The sequence below is a fragment of the Alternaria conjuncta genome, assembly GCF_024043145.1.
Source record: "Alternaria conjuncta strain BMP 0040 chromosome Unknown scaffold_5, whole genome shotgun sequence".
NCBI lineage: Eukaryota > Fungi > Ascomycota > Dothideomycetes > Pleosporales > Pleosporaceae > Alternaria > Alternaria conjuncta.
Genome location: NW_026250094.1, coordinates 2,165,012 through 2,186,727, shown reverse-complemented (window position 1 = coordinate 2,186,727; position 21,716 = coordinate 2,165,012). Strand labels below are relative to the sequence as shown.

The 21,716-nt window shown below is 54.1% G+C and overlaps 9 protein-coding genes across 9 annotated transcripts; 6 read left to right on the top strand and 3 right to left on the bottom strand.

Moving 5' to 3' along the window:
* Nucleotides 1-301: 301 nt before the first annotated feature.
* Nucleotides 302-1,569, top strand: J4E85_004368 (uncharacterized protein; the record flags this gene model as incomplete). Its single annotated transcript, XM_051468626.1, has 2 exons — nt 302-667; nt 721-1,569. 2 exons carry the CDS (start codon nt 302-304, stop codon nt 1,567-1,569), a joined length of 1,215 nt encoding a protein of 404 aa, XP_051328218.1.
* An 878-nt stretch (nt 1,570-2,447) lies between these two features.
* On the top strand, nt 2,448-6,365 carry J4E85_004367 (uncharacterized protein; the record flags this gene model as incomplete). The annotated part of the gene is made up of 2 exons (XM_051468625.1): nt 2,448-5,208; nt 5,254-6,365. 2 exons carry the CDS (start codon nt 2,448-2,450, stop codon nt 6,363-6,365), a joined length of 3,873 nt encoding a protein of 1,290 aa, XP_051328217.1.
* A 438-nt stretch (nt 6,366-6,803) lies between these two features.
* J4E85_004366 (uncharacterized protein) lies at nt 6,804-8,130 on the top strand (the record flags this gene model as incomplete). The annotated part of the gene is made up of 3 exons (XM_051468624.1): nt 6,804-6,863; nt 7,035-7,226; nt 7,339-8,130. The coding sequence occupies 3 exons, from the start codon at nt 6,804-6,806 to the stop codon at nt 8,128-8,130; spliced, it is 1,044 nt and encodes a 347-aa protein (XP_051328216.1).
* A 938-nt stretch (nt 8,131-9,068) lies between these two features.
* On the top strand, nt 9,069-10,012 carry J4E85_004365 (uncharacterized protein; the record flags this gene model as incomplete). The annotated part of the gene is made up of 2 exons (XM_051468623.1): nt 9,069-9,810; nt 9,960-10,012. The coding sequence occupies 2 exons, from the start codon at nt 9,069-9,071 to the stop codon at nt 10,010-10,012; spliced, it is 795 nt and encodes a 264-aa protein (XP_051328215.1).
* Nucleotides 10,013-11,455: 1,443 nt separating this feature from the next.
* Nucleotides 11,456-11,949, bottom strand: J4E85_004364 (uncharacterized protein; the record flags this gene model as incomplete). The annotated part of the gene is made up of 2 exons (XM_051468622.1): nt 11,456-11,863; nt 11,920-11,949. The coding sequence occupies 2 exons, from the start codon at nt 11,947-11,949 to the stop codon at nt 11,456-11,458; spliced, it is 438 nt and encodes a 145-aa protein (XP_051328214.1).
* A 502-nt stretch (nt 11,950-12,451) lies between these two features.
* On the bottom strand, nt 12,452-13,297 carry J4E85_004363 (uncharacterized protein; the record flags this gene model as incomplete). Its single annotated transcript, XM_051468621.1, has 3 exons — nt 12,452-12,677; nt 12,735-13,115; nt 13,173-13,297. 3 exons carry the CDS (start codon nt 13,295-13,297, stop codon nt 12,452-12,454), a joined length of 732 nt encoding a protein of 243 aa, XP_051328213.1.
* A 698-nt stretch (nt 13,298-13,995) lies between these two features.
* GND1 (phosphogluconate dehydrogenase (decarboxylating) gnd1) lies at nt 13,996-15,875 on the bottom strand (the record flags this gene model as incomplete). The annotated part of the gene is made up of 7 exons (XM_051468620.1): nt 13,996-14,010; nt 14,060-14,914; nt 14,964-15,098; nt 15,146-15,506; nt 15,557-15,595; nt 15,648-15,676; nt 15,831-15,875. 7 exons carry the CDS (start codon nt 15,873-15,875, stop codon nt 13,996-13,998), a joined length of 1,479 nt encoding a protein of 492 aa, XP_051328212.1.
* Nucleotides 15,876-17,211: 1,336 nt separating this feature from the next.
* Nucleotides 17,212-18,171, top strand: J4E85_004361 (uncharacterized protein; the record flags this gene model as incomplete). The annotated part of the gene is made up of 1 exon (XM_051468619.1): nt 17,212-18,171. One exon carries the CDS (start codon nt 17,212-17,214, stop codon nt 18,169-18,171), a length of 960 nt encoding a protein of 319 aa, XP_051328211.1.
* Nucleotides 18,172-20,688: 2,517 nt separating this feature from the next.
* On the top strand, nt 20,689-21,672 carry J4E85_004360 (uncharacterized protein; the record flags this gene model as incomplete). Its single annotated transcript, XM_051468618.1, has 1 exon — nt 20,689-21,672. One exon carries the CDS (start codon nt 20,689-20,691, stop codon nt 21,670-21,672), a length of 984 nt encoding a protein of 327 aa, XP_051328210.1.
* Nucleotides 21,673-21,716: the final 44 nt, after the last annotated feature.

The following is a 21,716-nucleotide window of genomic DNA, read 5'->3' as shown; positions in this document are numbered from 1 at the left end:
CCCTGCCAAGCGTTACACCCGATGGCAGGTAGTTGGTGAAGCGTTAAACGCCCTGTTTCACGTTGGGTCCAGGGCTGGCACATGCAGATCCCGCCTAGTGACATCTGGACGCGCAACCAGGCCCAGGTACGGGAAGATCCACCTTTGCGTCGAGGGCGAGCTGACGACAACGAGGCCGAACGCACCCCCGGCGCCGCCTGCATCCCGCGCCATGATCATCACGTAGGTCCTGGTCTCGAACACCTCTCCAGACTCCACAACCATCAATGAGCCCTCGCTACTAGCCGTTCCGTCACCCACCATGCTCAGCGGACCCCCGAGGGCCATCCCGCTCGTCTTCGTCTTCCTCGCCGCCGGCCTCGTGTGGTGGTATCTGCACGCCATCCCGTCAATCCCAACATGGAACTCCGGGAGCAGCGCTGCCCACGGCTACCGGCCCTCGCTGCGCGGTGACCCACTCGACTTTGGCCTGCCGCTGCGCTTCTCAGAGGCGCAGACGAAGCCGCCGGGCAGCAACTACACGTACAAGATCATCGTGCCCAAGACGCAGAAGGAGGACATTAGCTGGATGGACAAGGAGATTCCCGATGCGCCGCTGGTCGTGTACGAAGTCGACAACCCCAATGCCGAGCACAAGATCCCCAAGAACAAAGGTCGCGAGGCCATGGTATGTATCAGGTCATTACATATAGGTGTTGTAATTGTCCGCTAACTGACCAGGTCTACCTCTCGTACATCATCGACCACTACGACGACCTGCCCGACACGTCCATCTTCATGCACGCCCACCGCCACGCCTGGCACAACAACCAGCTGCTCGGCCTCGACGCCGCGCAGATGATCCAGCGCCTCAACCACGAGCGCGTCGCCCGCATGGGCTACATGAACGTGCGCTGCCACCACGACCCGGGCTGCCCGGACTGGATCCACATGGACCGCCCCGGCGGCGACTTTGACTTCTTCCACAAGCCCGAGGAGATCTACTGGCGGCGCAACATCTGGGAGGAGATCCACCCGGGCGCCCCGATCCCGCCTTCCATCTCGGGAATCTGCTGCGCGCAATTCGCCGTGTCGCGCCAGCGCATCCAGGAGGTGCCTATCGAGCGCTTTATCCACTACCGCAAGTGGCTCCTTACAACGGGCATGGACGACCAGTTCTCCGGCCGCATCTTCGAATACATATGGCACTACATCTTCACCGGTCATGAAGTCCACTGCCCGGCTATGAACACGTGTTACTGCGACGGCTACGGCATTTGCTTCGGCGGCCAGAAGAAGTACGACGAGTACTTCAAGAAGCAGGATGCGCGCAACGAGAAGTTTACCCAGCTGGATAAGTTCAACAAGCGCGAGGAGGAGGCTAAGAAGGATGGCAAGGACCCCAATTTCTCCAAGGAAGAGATTGAGACTATCAATAAACTGAGGACGGAGATTACTGGTATGGATCGCGAGTTGGATGCGTTGAGAGAGGACGCGAAGAAGAGGGGGGATGATCCTAAGGCGCGGAAGGAGGAGACGGAGAGTTGGGATTCTTCGCATATCTGGGACTATGCTCCGAAGAATGGTTAGAAGAAGGGTTATTCTGGTGGTATATGATGGTGGATATCTTTGGGAATGGGTCTATATCACTGTTCGCGGAAACTGCATGCACAGGGTAGGCGTTCATGGAGGCGTTTTCGTATGGCCTGGCGAGCCTGCGTCGTGCATGAGGGCTTGCATTAGATTTCATGTCATGTTGATAGTATTTAACGATGTGTTGTTCTTCTCTGCTGAGTATGGCAATCATGATCCTGGTGAGGGGTTCTCTCACCTGTTACCCCAGATACGTCCGTACGACCAGCACGTGCTAGAGCCATCCTCAACTACTGCATCCCGTCCCACGTAATTCCTTCTCCGTCTTTCCATCGCAAGCAATCATCTGCCTCTACAATAAAGAGCCCGGTACCAGCATACCAAACAGGCAATCCTCTAACCCGCCAAATCATGTCGCACCTGCCTCTCCAAATGCCGGTGGCTGGTGCGCTTGCCCGGGTGAGGCTCTGCTGCCTGCCCCGTGGGAATGTCGCTACCACATGTGCACAGTCCGAGCGCGATAATCTCCGTGTCGTCTCCGCTGTCCTTTCCAGAAATGTTTGACTGTTGTCTGAGACAGTACGTTTGATTCTGGTGTGTCTTGTCCGTTTTTGTGTGGCTGGGTGTTTGACACGCGACGCGTCGACGGCCATTGTTGGTCGCAGTCACTGAAAGAGGTGGAATTCACAGTTGCAAGAGTCACCGTCACCCCCGCATTCACTGCAATTCAAACAATCACGAATGCTGCCTAGGGAGAAAGAGAGAGATAGCAGGTTCGATCGTTCTGTGGTTTTCTGGCTCTTGTACGACGCGCGCGGTACTTCACGCATACACCGAAATCTCGCCGAGAGTCACATCGACATTGCGAGCGCACGATGGATGCGACAATCGGTGACAATATCACGCTGGAAACGCCAGAGCCAAAGAAGAGGAGGCAAAGCACACAGAGCGCACAACCGAGACGACGAAGCGAACCGAAAATCACATTGCCGGCGCTGAGTGATTTCGCCAGGTCGCATGTCGCTAACTGGTCTCCCCCTGTACCTGTAACGCCAGAATCAGAAGCACTACGAAGTTTGAAGAAGGAATGGAGAAAGCAATCTCGCGAAGAGCCTGTGTACGATGGGCCGAGATCCGAGAAGCAACTTTTGATTGTGGACCTACAAGATTACGAGATCTATCGAACACCAGAGAGCGAGTGCAGGGCCTATGAGCTGACGAGTCTACACTACTTGGAGGTTTCGATCGCGAAGAAGTTATGCTTCGATGGCTTCGTCTGCGTGGGATCGACCAAACACTACGTACATGCAGTGCCAATTCAGGATAGCTCGGTCGAGGGCTACGGAGACGACGAGAACTCTGGTGTCACTGCTTACGTCCAGTCCACGTTCGCGAGCAAAGACAAACACTATGACATATGGTACAGACTTGCGAAGCCCGCTCCAGGTTACAAAGAGTTTCAGAAATCGTTCCTCTGGGTAGCGCGACTGGGAAAGCATATTATCGACTATGTGGACGGTCAACCCGTGGGATCAGTCGGGCTCAACGACTTCCGCGACGACTTCTATCGATGGCTCTCACCCCGTTTTGGTCATTGCGCCGACTTTCAGCAATGGCATACTGCGTTTAGACACCAGACTGACTTTCGCGTCGCCGTACATGCCTACATCGAGTACTTCTACAACCAAGCGTTCAACCTTCCGAACTCGAAACAGCTGCTCGCCTGTCCCCTTTGGAGCGAGTGTATGGCCAAAGGGCTAACAGCGGTGAAGGCACAGAAGCAGCTCATCGAGCACACCATCGCTACACCGGAGGTTTACGATTGCTTCAAGCACATGTATTTTGGTGAGCAAATCCAGGCGAAACGGCCTACCGACACGGTTAGGATTGAACAGGAGCGCAGGAAACGGAGCCTTGGATTTGCGCAGAGTTTCTGGACACGGCAACCGACTACTCCGCGACGGAACGTATGTCAACCGTATGGTGACTCACCAGTGAAGGTTGGCGACGTCGTTGCCTTGATCCCCGACGAGGCTGACGCAACCGTTTGGCGCAACACGACCTGGGAATGGCTGGCATACGTCCAAGGTACCGAGCCCTTGCCGGACGGAACGCAGAGGTTGTTCGTGCTATGGATTTATCGTCATCATGAGACCAACATCTTCAAGGCCGAATATCCCTACACGAACGAAGTCTTCTTATCCGACAACTGCAACTGCTCTGAAGGAGAGCTACTATCCACGGATATCAAGGGTGGATACGACGTAGACTGGTCACCTTCCACCATCGACGGTGAGCGCTTCTTCGTCCGACAAACCTACGTCACCCAAGATAGCGCCTTTGTCAGCCTTCGATCTTCACACAAGACTTGCACGTGTCGGCAAGGAAAGCGCACACCCGTCGATGATTACCGTAGAGGCGACACAGTATACCTAGCAAGGACTCGGAACGGAGACAAGTTCCTGGATCCGGTCGTCTTTCAACACATCGACCGCGCTAAGGGGATTGTCAGAGTGCGGAGGCTATTACGACTGGAACGCGACTGCAGGGAACTAGCAGCCAAAGCTCGGCGCTTGAATCTCTTGGCCAATGAACTTGTCCTCACGGACGAATACGAAGACGTGTCTGTATCCCGCATTCAGAGGCGTTGTTATGTCAAATTCGTGAGTAAGTCTGACATCCAGGACGGACAGATACCTTTCACATACAATCGCGGCGGTGCTGGTGATCTCTGGTTTTTGTCTATGGGATTGACTGGCGCGGAAGGCGATCAGAAACTCATCTTTCTGCGAAATCTTCCGAAGACATTCAATGAGGGCCCTGACATGGCTTCTGCTAAATCATTGAGAGGAATGAGTATCTTCAGTGGCGGTGGCTCGCTTGATCGAGGCCTTGAAGAGGGTGGAGCAGTTACCTTTCACTCCGCTGTCGACTTCAGTCCCCATGCCATCCACACTCAGCGAGCCAACTCGAAGAGCCCGGAGACGATGCATCTGTTCTGTGGATCCGTCGATGATCACTTCGACGCAGCTCTCAAGGGTAATAAGCCAGACCTTGTCCCTCAAGTCGGAGAGGTCGACTTCCTTGCTGCTGGATCGCCATGTCCTGGGTTCTCAGCTCTTCAGCATAATATTCTCAGTCCGCAATCCTTGAAGAATGCATCGCATATTAGCACTTTCTGCTCGTATGTAGATCTATACCGCCCTTTGTACGGTATACTCGAAAACGTCGTGAACATGGCTTCAACACGGACTGGATTCGAAGACCAGAACGTCCTGTCTCAGGTGGTTGCTTCTCTAGTCTCGATGGGATACCAATGTAATCAGTACATCATGGACGCTTGGAGTTACGGCAGCGCACAACAGCGCTCACGCCTGATCCTCACCATAGCTGCACCCGGACTTGAGCCAATTGCTCAACCCTGGCACACCCACGCGCGGCCTTACGAGGAGACGGCGGGACGAAGCTTAGGTTATCTACCCAACGGACAGAAATTTGGTGAACGCGAGCACTACCCCACGCCTTTTCCATATGTACCAGCGGTGTCCGTTGATGCGGGATTACCCGACATTGGCAACGGTATTGTCCAGACTTGTATTCCGTTCCCAGACCACCGCTTACCCCAGGTACCAACGCGTAAGCAACGAGCATTGGTCAGATGCATTCCACGACAGCCTCCAGGTTGCGACTACAAAGAAGCAGATAGACGGGGTCTGATTCCGACCTCGCTACGAGATCCGAGAACCGATATTGGAAAGGCGTACCGACGGATCAAAGCAGCGGGACTGGTACCGACTATCACAACCAATATAGTCATTCGAGATTCGCGAAACGGCGCTACATTACATTGGGATCAACATCGGTCCATTAGTGTGTTGGAAGCTCGCCGGACCCAGGGCTACATGGATGAAGAGCCCATCATTGGCTCGCTCCCGGAGCAGTACAAAATTGTTGGCAATGGCGTGGACCGTAAGGTCGCTTTCGCCATGGGTCTTTCTCTACTACAGGCTGTCCAGAAGAACGAGCTAGGGTTTACTGCGAACGGAACGACGCAAAACTCAGCTGAGGTGGTGGACGCAACTAGCGACGCTGAAACGTCACAAATCGAGAAGAGTGTTAAGAAGCCCAGGCCTCAGTCGAAAGCACAGGATACGTCGCCTTCTCAGAAGGAACACCGCCGCAGGAGTTCCGGACCGGTGGTGGTGATACCTGGACGACGACAGACCGATGGCGCTACTTTGACTGTGAACAGTACTCCGGGGCCACCTAGCAGATATGCGAGCGTGCCTAATGGCGCAACTAGCGAACCTTCACAGACTCCACCTGTATCACAACCCAACGCCTCGATTGCCCAGACCACCGGCTTCTTCTCTCGACTTTCCAAATCTCTCGCCGCTGGCGTCGGTCGACTTTCTCTATCGAGCATGTCGACTTCCTCCTCTACCCCGACTTCCGCACCAATCCCCGCGGTGAAACGCAGTCGAGAAGACGATGAAGACCCTTTCGCCCCAGAAAGCCAGAACCGCTCAGCAAGAGAGCGACCCAGGAAACAATCCCGCGTCAGCGCAACGCCATCGGCACAAAACGGGATCAAACTTGAAACAGAACCTCGTAGGAAGAAGTCTGTGTTCTCGCATCGAAGCGGCAGTGTGAGTTCGACGAGCTCGAGTAAGACTCGTTATACTCGTCATTCAGGGTTGTCGGTGGAGTATGTGCCGAAGAATTGGAATAAGAGGGTTGAGGTGGAGACAAGAGGGGTGGTCTTTGAGGAGGAGGTTGTGGATGCTGATTAGTTGATGTGATATGTTGGTGGGAGAGTTGAGGGATGACTTTGGCGATGGAGGATCTTGTTTTGTGGTGGGCTAAGTAGTTGGACCACGCGATGCGGATACCCAATATTCTGGCACAAAGCCGATATACCATAAACTTAATGCGCATGTCTGTAGCTTCCGTTAACACATTGAAATCATAACACCGCCCGCATCCAGCACATCCGTATTTATCTATACGTTGATGACTCCTTCCACATCCGGACTAGTGCGGCTCTATTTGCGCCCGCTGCCGATCTCGCCAAAAATGCGGGACAACTTTTTTGGGGTGGGTAACAACAACGACCAACTCCACGATCCATAGTCAGGAGTCAGCAGAACCAGAAGATGAAATTTACCGAACTGACGGAAATCGAGCTGCCGGCGGCATATGACGCTCATGTACATCTTCGCGATGGCGAGATGTCGCAGCTTGTCACGCCTACGATTCGAAAGGGTGGTGTGAATCAGGTGTATGTTATGGTGAGTTTGGTATATCTTGTATTCCATTCTGGATGCTTATCTCTATCTCCATTTATGTCTCAGTCATCTTTTTCTCCGTCATTCTCGCCTTCTGTCTATACATCTTTCCCGATTTCTCGTCATCAAACTATTTTGGTCACGTTTCTCTAACCCATTATATCACTATCACAGCCGAACTTGGTCCCGCCTATCACTTCCGTGAAGCAATGCCTCGAGTACCGCGACAGACTCCGCGCTATTGAGCCGAATGTAGACTACGTTATGTCGCTGTATCTTCACGAGGATATCACGCCGGAGGTTATTCGTGAAGCGAAGAAAGCGGGGATTACGGGGGTGAAGTCTTATCCTGCTGGTGTTACTACGGTACGTACAGACTGAGACACACTCTCCCAAAGATATGTCAAAGAAAAAAAAGAAGGATAAGAGAGGAAGAGATTGGCAACTCATGTGACAGGCGGACTAACCCCCCACATAGAACTCCTCCTCAGGCGTCCTCTCCTACGAACCCTTCTACCCCGTCTTCGCCGAAATGGAAAAACAAAACATGGTCCTCAACCTCCACGGCGAAGTCCCGTCCACGCCCCCAAACACCCACGTCACCACCACCAAAGACACAAAAACAGGCGCTATAACCATCCTCAACGCCGAACCCGCCTTCCTCCCCACCTTCCTGCTCCTCCACACCAAATTCCCCTCTCTCCGCATAATCCTCGAGCACTGCAGCACATCCGCCGCCCTCTCCGCCGTCCGCTCCTGCGGCCCCTCCGTCAGCGGCACAATCACCGCGCACCACCTCAGCCTGATCATCGATGATTGGGCCGGCGACCCCTTTTGTTTCTGCAAGCCTGTTGCGAAGACGCCTGAGGATAGGGATGCGTTGCTGCGCGCGGTGGTGCAGGGGAATGGGAAGTTTTTTCTGGGGACGGATTCGGCGCCGCATCCGAGGGGGAAGAAGAGGGGGGAGGATAAGGTTGCTGCGGGGGTTTTTACGCAGCCGTATGCGGTGGGGTATGTGCTTGATGCGTTGGAGGTGGGGGTGAAGAGGGGGGTTGTGCAAGAGGAGGAGGTGACGATGGAGGTGCTGGAGGGGTTCTTTGGGGGGTGGGGGAGGGGGTTTTATCAGATTGAGGATGAGAAGAAGGAGAGGATTGTGTTGAGGAAGGGGAAGGAGACGGTGGTGGATGTGTTGAGGAAGGAGGGTGGGGGCGAGTGTGAGGTTGTGCCGTTTAGGAAGGGGGAGGTTACTTGGGGAGTTGAGTGGAAGTGAGCGTTTGTCTGAATCATAACCGTGAGATGAGAGGCTATTATATATGTAGTTTGGCTCGACATCGGTTACAGACATAGTGACAACAGTGGCCATCTCTCCATCTTCAGACATTCCCATTCGGACATTACAATCCTGTCCAGTATGCTGAGTTTGCTGCTAGGTCAAGCGGAAAAGGGCGGTGAAAAGTGAAAGGGCAATATATATCTGCGGTTTGAAATGCTTGTGCAGACGAAGACTTCGTTCTTCTGTATGCTGTAACACACGAAACCAAAGAGTTGTGCATACGACATCAAGTTCTGTAGCAGATATCTCCAACATTTTAACGCCATACTATGCCTACATTAATGTCATGCCACTAGTATCCATCGCGCCTTAATGCCACAATACGCCTACATCACGCACTGCCCTTACTCTATACATCTCCCATCTCCCACATAGCTGTTAACCTCATTCCTTACATATCCCATACGAATTCCAACCCCAATGTCACCGTCACGCTCACTTCCGCTCTCACATCCAGCTCCTCGCTCCTCGCTCTCTGCCAAACTCACGGTGAACGTGAGCAGTGAGCCGCACTTTTCACCGCCAAGACAGCAGCGAGCGTTTGCACCCAGGACGCCCATAACAAAAGTTTTCATGCCGCCGATTTTTAAGCTTCTTCAGCAACACACGCTGACTACACTCGTAAGTATCCTTTCTTTTTGTTATGGCGTTCATGGCTTTGCGGATTACATGGGCTGCGGCAGCCCGATTCCCTTTCCGAATCCTACTCCCTACCGCCTACATCACCCCCAGCATGGCACTTCCCTTCCTGTATCTTCCTCTCTACCACCTACATCACCCCCAGCACCTCAATTCCCGTCTCTCATAGTCCTCCCTACCGCCTACATCACCCCCAACCCCTCCCCTCCCACCCCCAAGCTAACCACACAGTCACCATGACCACCCACACCACCACCACACTCCTCGCCTTCACGGCAACGTCGCCGGCATGGCCCGCCACGCCCTCCCTCACCACCATCAACCTCGGGCGCGACATCGCCATGGAAGTCCTCGCCATAGAGGCACACCAGCACCGCCTTCGGGCACATCAGAACCGCCTTCGGGCACTACAAGAAGGAGAGGCTACGGCCAACGAGCTCAAGGAGCTCGAGACGATTTCCGGTGAGTTGTTGCTTTGCGTGCAGCGATTTGAAGCGCTTTTGGAGAGATGGGATGGGGAGGTTTTGGGGAAGGGGGTGGAGGAGGATGAGAGGGAGGAGGAGATGGAGGAGGGTGAGATGGAGGAAGGAGAGGTGAAGGAGGACGAGGTGAAGGAGGATGAGATGGAGGAGGAGGACGACGACGACGATTCGCCGCCTCGCGAGCGAAGGAGGTTCGAAAATTCGCCTTCCCCTTCGCCCGAGTACATGCGCCGTCCGGTCGTATACCAGGACTACCAGAACGTCCAGGGCATCGACCCCAACGCCATCAGCGTAGGCGACATCGGATGGGCGCCACTCCCGCGCATGGCAGCCACCTCCCGCGCCACCCACATCCCGTCGCAGTACGGCCAAATCGTCATCAAGGTCTACCCATTCATCATCGTCAAGAAGATGAACGACTGCATGATTGGCGTGGTCATCTCGTCTGCCGGCGGCAATGGTCTCCGCTACAAGCAAGACTCGCTGCGGGCGCGCAGTACGTGCGTCGTTGAAGAGGGTTGCCGGGGGCCTGCCAACGTCTCTTATGGTTGGGCCATGGGGCCCCGTCTGGATCTAGAGGTGGATGGGACGAGTGCGTATAGGCCTCTCCCTGGTGCCTTTGTGGACGTGTTGGACAGCCACCAGATCCCGTACAACACGAGGTGGAAGGCGGACGGGCGCCTGACGCATGTGAGTAAGGGGAATTTGTGGAAGATGAGGTTCGCGCTGATGAGGGCGGAGCCGCTGGGGGTTTGATCTGGGGACTACGGGCATGTGTTGAGGCGTTTTGTATATTAGTATGAGGCAGCGTGATGGTCTTCGCGTACTTTTCACCCTGCGAATTGAACCCGTATCCTGCCATGTATGCTTTATCTACCTTTTTGCCATATCCCTGCACACACCCGTGACTCATTGTAGGTCCCAGCCCTATTATCCACACATCCTATATAACTCTGCCGCTTCTTGTAGTTCCCTAAAGCTCTTGCAATCCGCTATAATCTTCTGCTCAGATTCGGGCCAGCCATTCTCGTTCACCATCTTTATAATCTCTTTGGACCGCTCACGTTCTTCCAAGCCGACGAGACGCGGAAGAGGAGAAGCACAATGTGCTAACAGAGTATCGACCTGTTCGCGGATCTCGTCACTCAGCACAATGGTATCGACTAGCATCTGTCCCTCTGTTGACGCATTGTGACACCGGGAGTCTATGTCGTTTGATCCAGCGTGATGGTCTGAGTTCCTGCATACTCTTACGACCCAGATGAAGTTATGGTATATTCGCTGGATTGGTTAGCTCAATGTGATAGGTACAGGGTTTCACGTCACTTACATTAAATTCCACTCGGTCTCCCTCTTCATAGCGCAACCAACACTCGCCGACGGCTTCGATACCCATGCTTCTGCCAGTGTGTGCAGGTTTCCATTCGTTAAGCCTGTAAATAGGGTAGAAGTCTCGACGCAAAATTATCCCACGGTTTTCAGGCACATTCTCTGTCGGTTCAGTAGTGCCGTACCACCACGCTGCATCTACCTTCCGTAAATTTTCGATCCGATCGTGTGGCTTGTAGCTCAGCTTTCCGGGTTCTTGGGTAGGATAGCTTTCGGTACAGATACCTGTTACGCCTGCAACGTTGAGATTTCTGCTCGCCCTATGAACAGGATCACAGATATGAACAATCACAGGCCTTGTAGTAGCTATGTCTTCTTCCGTGTTTGATGGGTCGGTAATGAAGTCTGGGTCGCCAATCGTTGCAGTTGTAGAATGATTAGTCCTCATGCTTGCATTGTCGAAATCGGTATTCGGTCGCCGGCTCATAGCTGCGTTAGAAGCTTTCTTGTATACTCTGGAGTTCGAGAGGACAGATTCGAAGTGTTGTTCGGATGAGCTGTCAGTAGGACCGACAAGCGTTGAGAGATTGCTCAAGAGACTATCGGGGGAATCTTCGGTTTTGAATGTAGACTCCGCCACTGTGAGGGCATAAGCCTTTCGCATATTTTGGGTGTGTTCGTTCATTGTTAACATCGTCTTGCTTTGTTCTTTTTCCTGAAGGGGTTTCTTTCTCTCGGTCGAAGAATCCCTGCTAAATTCAGTCGGCCATTCATAGCTGTAGCTGTACGCTATATGGAGACTTTGTCTTCACTCACCTGTTCAGCGGGCCGATCAACATGTTGATCGCAGTATGGTTTTGATGCAGTCGTTCCAATAAGTCCTTGGCTTCATCCTCATTCCACAGAGTCCAAAATTTGGCTTTCGAGCTCATGCTACCATCACCGTGGACGCCCTTCATGATCTTCGACACGTACTTCCCGAGGCATACCCCCAGCACGAGAGAGCTATTCAGAGTCGTATCGAGCGTATCGACCAAATCTGCGTCCGCGTGCACAGCATTCGTTTCGTCAAGAAGTAGTGCCTGCAGCCGCGAAAGTAAGGTCCCATTGAGTTTGAGCTGGGAACAGAGGAATCGCACGGTAACGGGCGCGTGCTTCCATTTGTTCCATATGTCGTTCAGGCCTTTGGCAGCTCCGAGGAAAGTCGTAATGATCCGGAGCTAAAAGTATGGTTAGCTTGACAGCTTCAAATAGGCCCCGGTTTTGCTAAACATACCACATTCGTTGCGATGCTCAAGGGATCCATCTTGCTCGCTGCGAAACATGCGAGTTGAACGGGTGCGTCGGAACAAGGCTGGTGTTATAACCTAGCGATGAGGTACAAGAGCGTCCCAATTGCCAACAGAATGAGAAAGAGGCTTTCAGCTGCAGCCTGCTGTTTGATGTGTGGTTCCATTATCTGCAAACTTCTGTCATCATCTTTGTGTTTATTCCCATGTGCGTGCGGACATCGGGATCCTGTCGTAAACGTCAAGTTGACCTATCGCACTTACATCACACGGCGCAAAAAGCCGTGGCTTTTGAACATTTTGTGAATTTCTGAAATACCTACTATGCCATACGGAATAGCATGTTTACCTTCCAGCACCCTTCGATAGAATGCATGACTGCTACCATCATTACATAATTCTTCCGTGATTCATACCTCACGGCACTAACGAGACAAAACCTTCCAGCCAGCGACATGGCCTCTGCGGATAAGGTTTACATCAAGTTGTCCGTCGCCAAAGCCCTGGGCTGGCCGAGTTCTAACCTCCCTTCCTAGGGGCGTTGGGCACAGCAACCGGAGCGCGAGCCGCCCCACCCGCAGAAGCGCCCTTCTTACGCTGGTAAAAGGCTTCGACGACCTTGCGAACGTGAGCCTTAGCCTGGTGCTTGTCGGCGGGTGCTTTGATGCTGTCGAGCGTGTACGGGGCCTGGATGAGGACGGAGTCGTTGACGACGATCTGCGTATCTGCCCACCGAGTTGGTAGACTGTGGTTCGTATGTTAGCCCTGTTATGCTGTGTTTGCCAGATCTGATATGACTCACGTCCTCGAAATAGCATCGAACAACTCCTGCGCCTCAGCACTAACGCCCTTGCCCTTCTGCATATCCTTCTTCTTCATCTCGCGGATAGTTTGGTCTTCGCGGGCTTGTAGCGCGGCTAGATCCACCTTGGAGATGCTGGGGAGTGCGCCATCGAAACCCGCTGCGGACTCTGCTACGCGCTCTCCTGTGCCGATGATCTCGAAGGACTCAATGTGTGCGAATGGGATGATGTGGTAGTCGCCGGGCTGGCTGAATAAGGAGGCGGGGGAGGGGTTCGGTGGAGCGGGCGCCGTGTTGATGGCTATGGCGTGGGTGAGGTTGCAGGCCGTGAAGAGGGTGCCCTCGAGGACGTTCTTGCCAGGGGCACATGTGACTTTGATGCTGGGAACTGTCAGCTACCATCCCAGCGGTGATACCTTTTCGACGAGCGGAACGTACCGTGACCCAACAGCCTTGTACAGATCGGAATCCGCGCCAATGACATCTTTGTTCGATCCAGGGCCGGCTTTTAGGTTCGGAGTCGCAACCTTGCCCGCAACGCTATTGCGCTTGTTGTCCGCCATGACGGTCCTGCTCTTGTGTGCCTTTGTCTAGGCGACTTGGGTATTACGGGCGGCGGAGGCTAACGTGTTGCTCCGCTACAATTGGGTCTCGTCAGCACCTAGTCCCTGCCCAGATTCTACGACGGAGGACCTAACGCCAGAGACTCATACAAGCAGTGAATATACAATCCAAAGGAATGAAAGAAATGAAAACGCGACGACGCACGCGCAACCGGGTCGTGGGGCAGCGCTGGCGTGGCGGAGCTGGCGGAGCGCGAGGCGGGTGGGTTGATGTTGTCGTGATGCGCTGCAACTTTCCGTGGTCGCGATGCCAAGCCTTTACGCAGGGCGCTTGCCGCTGGGCCAATTATAGAAGGTGTATGGTGTAGGCCTTGGAGACGCTTCCGTCCCGAGTGTATCCTGATTGCTGGGAAGCCGATGCGCGTGCGACCTCGTAACAATGTTCAATTCATAGTGGGGTGGCTCGTCAAGGGTCTACCTGGAGGTACGCGACGATCAACGCTAACTGCAGCTAGCGTACGAGTAACAACACAGCGGTCAAGCTGAGCTTCATACATTCACCGGCACATGCAAGTATTGGACATGCGAATCGTTATATTCATTCTAGATTCGAGGTATCTCAATTTTCACGTTCGTCATAAAACATGAACTCGGGGCAGCCCTCTGCTCCCGTCTAACAAGCAATGGATATCCCCTTTTTAAGCGTTGTAGGTCTGGCAACTTGTTAGTGTCTTCTAAATGATCAATGTGCGTGAAACTTACAGAAGCAGAGATGTTACCACCCCTTCCGGTCCAGTTGACGTGGATGTCCTGGCCCTCCTTGTAGGTCTCGTTGGCGAATTCGGGCTTGATCCTGAAGGTGTGGGCACCGAAGTAGTCACGCTGCGCCTGCAACAGGTTGGCGGGCAGGTCCTTGGCGCGGTATCCGTCGTAGAAGCTGAGGGCGGTGCTGAAAGCAGGGGTGGGAATACCCCAGAGAGCACCCTTGGAGACGGTGTCTCTCCATCCGGACTGGGCCTTGTGGATAGCCTTGCTGAAGAAGTCGTCGAACAGCAAGTTCTCGAGCTCGGGGTTCTGGCGGTAAGCCTTGGTGATCTCCTTCAAGAAGACGGAGCGGATAATGCATCCACCGCGCCACATGAGGGCAATCTCGGGCTTGTTCAGCTTCCACTTGTACTCCTTGGCGGCGTTCTGGATCAGCATGAATCCCTGGGCGTACGAGATGATCTTGGACGCGTAAAGAGCCTGCTCGAGGTTGTCGATGAAGGCCTGGCGGTCGCCAGAGAAGCTGGGGGTGGGGCCGTCCAAAAGACCGGCGGCACGGCCACGCTCCTGCTTGAGCGAACTCAGGCAACGGGCGAAGACGGCCTCTCCGATCAGGGTAACGGGCATACCGAGGTCGAGCGCGTTGATGGCGGTCCACTTTCCGGTACCCTTCTGACCAGCAGAGTCCATGATCTTCTCAACGATAGCAACACCATCGTCGTCGTTCTTGTACATGATGTCACGGGTAATCTCGATCAGGAATGAGTCGAGAACGCCCTTGTTCCATTGTGTGAAAACGTCGCCAATCTCCTTGTTGCTCATGCCGAGACCGCGCTTCATGATGTCGTAGGCCTGTTTCTGTCAGTCGCCTCTTTCTTTCTGTATGATCGTCTCGTCTCACCTCGCAGATCAACTGCATGTCACCGTACTCAATACCGTTGTGGACCATCTTGACGTAGTGACCGGCACCCTCGTCACCAACCCATTGGCAGCAGGCCTCGCCGTCGGACTTTGCGGAGATGGACTGGAGGACATCCTGGATATTGTTAGTTTTTGCCTGTTTATTTCTTCGCGCATTCCTACCTTGATGTATGGCCAGGCCTCCTCGTTACCACCGGGCATGATGGAAGGACCGTAGCGGGCACCCTCCTCTCCTCCAGAGACACCAGTTCCGACGAATCGGATACCCTTGGACTTGAGGTAGTTTGTGCGGCGGTTGGTGTCGGGGTAGTGGGAGTTACCACCGTCGATGATGATGTCGCCCTCCTCGGCACCTCCCTCGAGGAGGAGCTCGATGAAGTCGTCAACGGGCTTACCAGCCATGACGAGCATCATCATGCGGCGGGGCTTCTTGAGCTTGGAGACGAACTCCTTGATGGAGTGGGCGCCGACAATGGACTTGCCCTTGGCCTCATCGTTCAAGAAACGGTCGACCTTGGCAACGCTATCTGCCTGTCAGTGTGTGTTGGCGGCGCGGTGTATCGAGGCGCTTACGTTCGGTTGAAAGCAACAACGGTGAAGCCGTGGTCAGCACTGTTTGGTGTTAGTACTGGTTTGGCAGGTTATGACGTTTGTTGTGACTTACGCGTTGAGGATCAAGTTCTGGCCCATGACCTATATGTATGGTCAGCATGGCTGGCCTTGATGCGTTGGGGGTGAATGTCTCCGGATAATTCGCGCTTTGGACTCAATGGCTGGCAGGAAGGCACGACGACGCGCACTTTCTGCTGCACTCGCCGTGGACGCGATCGGAACATGGAGTACTTACGGCCAGGCCGATGAGGCCGAAATCTCCGACGGGCTCAGAAGACATGATTGCTGTTCTCGTGTAGGAGTAGGTGGGTGGATGAGAAAGTGTTGGCGGGGTAGAATTGCAGCGACCGGGCGTGCAATACGAGGCAATTGAGGCTTATAAAGCGGGAGATGGTCAAGAGAAGGAAGAAGAAGTCTGGTGGGGGTCGTCAAGATATGTACGCGGAAAGTCTTTGGAACAAGCGGGGCACACTACTATTGCATCAATGGCACGTCCCACCACCATATCCCAGCATCACGCTGTTGACGGAGAATAGCTTCGGCCGCGGCGGTAAGGTATGTCATACAAGCCACTGTTGCCAATTCCGTCTTGTAAAACGTTTGCACCGCTGCCGACATGATTGCTGAACATCACGTCGCATGATTAGAAAGCCGCCGTCTAATGAGCGGGCTAGACACGGGTGGGTTGCGCATGTGGTTGCAGATGCTACCTAGGTATGGCTATCACGACTCGGTGTACATTCACTATTGACATCAATTTCATCCTAGCAGACTAGCGACGCAAGCAACAGTCCCAACGGCGTCGCGGTCAAATGCGGCTGCTTGTGAAGCCCCTCCGTCTCAGCCTTAACACAGCATTACGCAGTACGGATGGAGGGGCAGCGTGCAGGGATCACCGGATACGCTAGGACAGGTCGCCGGAGAAGTCTTGCAATGTTTCCAAGGCTACGCGGATGGACTGTGAGGGCTGACGCGATGTGAGAAAACTCATCACCGGTGACGCCTGTGCATCGCGCTGCAGCGCCTTCCTGGCTGTTCAAGGTTGAGCCTTGCGGTGCAGCGTGGTGTGCAGCGGCTGCCGATATGCCGGCAACACGTGATTTCGGGGCCGGAGGAGCCGCTTGGCTCACTTTCTGCGACAGAAACCAACAACGGACGTCGACGCCCCCATCTGCCTGACGCATCCCCACGGTAATTGTAATTTGCACCGCCGGCCCGCCATCCCACTCTGCCTTCAAACGCCGACCCAGCCTCGCCTGCTAGACGCTTCGGGAAAGTCTTGTTGCCTTCTGCCATCTTCGACGTGTAGTCAGCATCAGCTCCAGACATTCACGCGCACGGCACTGCCCGGGCGGTTATTCACTCACACGGACGCGCTTCATTGAGAGGCATTTTCCCCAGCCATACAGAAACTGCGCCTCACCTCATCGGTGCAACCACACCCGCGCGCACCCTCAAAATCTGCGAACCGTAGATTACTACGCATCCTTAGCCACCCGACCGTCCTATCACCAGTCTACCCACTCCGCAACATCAGAGCGCGTCTCGACCAGTAGCTGGTTAAGTCATCACCTCGCTAAGGTTAAGCTGAACTGACCCGCAGCTCCTACTCCAACATGCAGCCCCATCACTCCCTGCCAGCGCGCCCGCCGCCCACGACATACTCGGCACCGCCCTCAAGGACCAACAACGCTGGCGCGCGAGGCCAGGGCAACTCGCCCATGTTTGCTGGCTTCACACCGGCGTCTGCTGCGCCGGCAAACTACGCGCAAGCCCCAGTGAGCGCCCCCTATCAAGCACCCGCATACCCGACCAGCAATGCTTACAACAACTACTCGTACCCAGCCTACGCGACGGGCGCACCTGCTGCGGCCTCATACCCAGCTGCTCCGACCGTGAACCGCGGATTTGGTGGCACCTATGATCCCGAAGAAGAAGCCCGCATCGCCGAGTGGAACAGCGCATACAATGCTGGCGACGCGAATGCGAAGAAGGGCACCGGTGCGAACATGACCGCTCGACCGGAAGCGGCAACCACCCAGGATACTGAAGCAGGACCAGCAGCCGACGGCAAGCGCAAGACTGTTGTTCGCGAGGGAGGTGGAAAACAGTGGGAGGACGAGACACTACTCGAGTGGAACCCCTTGCACCCGCGGCTCTTCATCGGTAACCTGGCGGGTGAAGTCACCGACGACTCACTCCTCAAAGCTTTCGCCAAGTACCCGTCTCTGTCCAAAGCCCGCGTCGTACGAGACAAGAAGTCCACCAAGAGCAGAAGTTACGGTTTCGTGAGCTTCTCAGACACCGACGACTACTTCCGTGCCGCCAAGGAGATGAATGGCAAGTACATTGGCAGCCACCCGGTCCTCATCAAGCGAGCCACATCTGAGGTCAAGGCCGTCGTAAAGAAGGACGACAAACACAAGCAGGGGAAGAACAGGAACAACAAAAACAACAAGGACAAGTCTGGAAATGGCAACAACAGTACGCCTGCGGTAGTCGCATCTCCCGCCATGTTCATACCTCGTGGTGTCCAGAAGAAGGGCAAGTCGAACGGTCCGAGAGTCTTGGGTTGAGCAGCCCTTGTGTGGAGGCAGACGATATCAAAATCACAGCACGCGGAATGCTCAGGCATGTACAACTACGTACCCACCCACGTATACTCCAAACACTTTCAAGGTTAGTGGAGTCACTTCTATATTGCAGTTTTTCGTTTGTTCGAATGGTTTCCGTCTTTTGGTTTATGTTCAAGCGTTAAATGGATTCTCAGCAGTGGCAAGCATGACGAATGCGGTGGATGAGGAACGCCATGAAGCACAACGTAGACGTGCGCGTCAAGCGTAAGTGTGCAGTTGGCGACATGGTGGAAACGAAGGGCCAAGGACTCCTCGATGTGTCCATGTTCAAGGAACCGAGGCGTGGTGGAAGAGGATCAATCCAACCAAACCTAGACAGCACACCTCAACATGCAAACGTGAAGACTGGTGGGAAGTGCGGTGTGGATGAAGAATACACAAGTGTCACGGCAACCTCCACCTACCCACCCAACCTCTCCACGCTCTCCACAACCCCCTCCCCATCCCCCTCCACGTCCAAACAATCCAAAAAATCATAACTCGCATACTCCCTCCTGGGCACCCTCGCCCTCCAACAAAGCCTCGTAGTACAATACCTCATCTTCTCCTTCCACACCCCATCCTCACTCGTCCCCCACCTCGCATGCCCACTGCCCCTCCACGTATAACTAACCGCACACGCATCATCCCTCTCCAACACACTCCCATCCCTCTTCTTCAGTCCCAACACTCTACACGCTTCAATCTGTGCCTCCAACCCCGGCCACTCCGGCAACAAATCTTCTCGAGTTTCGAATTCTAGATTGACTTCTTGGCATGAGGATGGGAGGGTGAGGGATGCGAGGGTGGAGACGAGGCGCTGTCGTTCTTTTAGTTCTGCGAGCAGGGGAGGCAGGAGATAGGCGCATATCGTCCAGGTTATTCTGCGCCAGTGAAGGTGGTTGAGCAGGAATTTAGAAAAGTTGGAGGGTTTCAGGGCGACGAGGTTGTCGTGGAGGTGGTACAACTCCGCCCCGCGCTGCGCAGTGATATGATGCAGCCATATATCCCCATTGTACAACCACGACGTACTACCCAGATATCTGAAATGGTGCGTAGCACTCCTTAATGGTATCTGATGTGCTTCCACGTACACTAGTCTGCACGTGAGTAACAGGCTGGTGTCGATTTTCGTCAAGTATGTGTGGAGGGGGCGGTAGAGGGGCGAGATGGAGTGGATGTCGATGGGGCGGGTGGGGTCGTGCTGTTGGGAGAGGACGTGCTGGTAGATTGTGAAGCGGATTTCTGCTGGGAGTAGGGTGAAGAAGGGGGATTGTTGTTGGGGGTGCGATGTCGAGGGTGTTAGGGAGGCGAGATGTCGACGCGTGGCGCGGGCGGCGCGTTGGCGGGTGTAGCGGTCTTTTGGGAGGGATTTTGGTTGGGGCATTTTGAGGTGTTTTGTGGTTTTGATGTTGGGTTTGAGATGTCCACGGGTATATGTCGGGTGGTTATGACGTCGTTTGGCGAGGCGATTGATTGAGATTGACTGCCTTCCTCTACCAGTGTTTGGTGCACATGTCTTTATCGTTCCCAACAATATCTCTTTCGGTTTCGATTGACCAAAGTTTTGGCAGCTTATGAGGAGTTTGGAAGCACGTGTAGCCGAAAACATCGTGATGCAGCATGCGAGTACTAGTCGTGGCCCGTGCGCCATCGTAGAGCGTTCCTGTAAGGTTCTTCACATGCACTCTTGCCTCAGCTTCATCACTCCGATAGCGCAGACACTACTCTCTCCAAGCCAGCGCACGAATTTGACGAAGACATTCCGTTTCTGAGATGCCGCGATAACGTGAGTACGAAAGCCACGGGGCTCCTCTGGGCTCTGAGGAGCAACGGAACGGAACCGTTGACACATGCCTCGGATATGCTCATGATCTACTCCCAGCCCTTTACCTAGTGTAATATTCGACTCCTCTCAGCTCGGACGTACCCGGGAAAATAATAGAAGGCATATATATTTTGCCTACTTGTTATCACAGTCTTCGATGCTGATGTTGTTGCCTCCAGTTGCCTACCGCAATGACTTGCCTGGGGTGTCTAGATAAGAAGAGTCCGCAATTGGCCCCAGCTTACGACGTCTAGTAATTGGTCACCAAGTCCCATTGTATCTTTCAACAAAACGATACTATGCCACCTGTGAGGCCGCCTCACCTGGCAACAATCTCGAATAATTTCAAGCTGTGGACTACTTTCACACCGAGTTACCGGGGTCTCGGACTGTGTAATTACACACAACGTCTAGAAGCACACTCACCGTACAGGGCAAACGTTCATTCAACAGCACTGCAAAACCGCGCCCAAGCCAGAAAGTACATAAGACAAAAGCTCTCCAGCTCTTCCAGACTCAACGGCAACTTCCAGTCTCACTCCAACTCATTACTCACAAATCCCTCAAGTCGTTCCTTCAGTAGTTTCTCTAAATCTACCAAAATGGCATCTCAACAAACAGGCTCAGATTCGTCTAGCCCCACATCATCCATGGAGTCAACAACACCAGTTGTACCGGCCAGTTCTGCGTCAGACTCATCAGCCACCTTCGACTTCGATGCCGTCCTATCCAAGCACAACGTCACCAGGAGTTGTCTCAACAGTGTCCATAGTGTACTGATTGACATTGCGAAGGATGCAGGAAAGATCATGGTCGCAGCCGAGGATTGCATCATCACGACCGTCCACAAGAACAATACATCCGATGTAGTCACCAAATTCGACAAGCAAATCGAAGCCATGGCCGAACGACGCCTCGCTGAGTCCTTCCCCGATATCACCTTCCTGGGCGAAGAGACGTTCAAGCATGGCACAAAGCTCGCAGACACGCCGACATTCATTGTGGATCCAATCGACGGCACACTGAACTTCTCGCTTGGTGTACCCAACTGCGCTATCTCTCTGGCCCTGACTATCGACAAGAAGCCTGTCGTTGGCGTCGTGTTCAACCCTTTCCGCGGTGATATGTACCATGCTGTCAAGGGTCAAGGCGCCTACCTGACGAAGACCTTCACCGGCCGCAAGATCAAGCTGCCTATTCAGCCCATCCCCAAGCCAATGCCTTCGCTCAATTCCTGTCTCATTGCTGTGGAATGGGGCAACCAGCGCTCTGGTCCCAACTGGGCACTGCGCACCTCGATTCACAACGCTCTCCTCACCTCCAAAGTCGAGGGCGGCGCCATGTGCAAGTCAGTCCGCTCAAACGGATCCGCAGCACTAGACTTCTGCTACGTCGCACACGGTATGCTCGACGCGTTCTGGGAAGGAGGCGTGTACTCTTGGGACGTCGCTGCTGGATGGTGTATTCTGGAGGAGGCTGGTGGCGTTGTAGTGAGCGCGAACCCTGGAGATTGGGACCCAGAGCTTGAGGGTCGTCTTTACTTTGCTGTGCGCAATGCGAAGCGCGAGGATCAGCGTGCTGTTATTCAGGAACTTTGGGGGATGATGGGGAATCGGAAGTTTGTGTTCCCTTGAATGCGGTTTTTGCGAGTTTTCACGGCATGGGGACGGTATGGTGG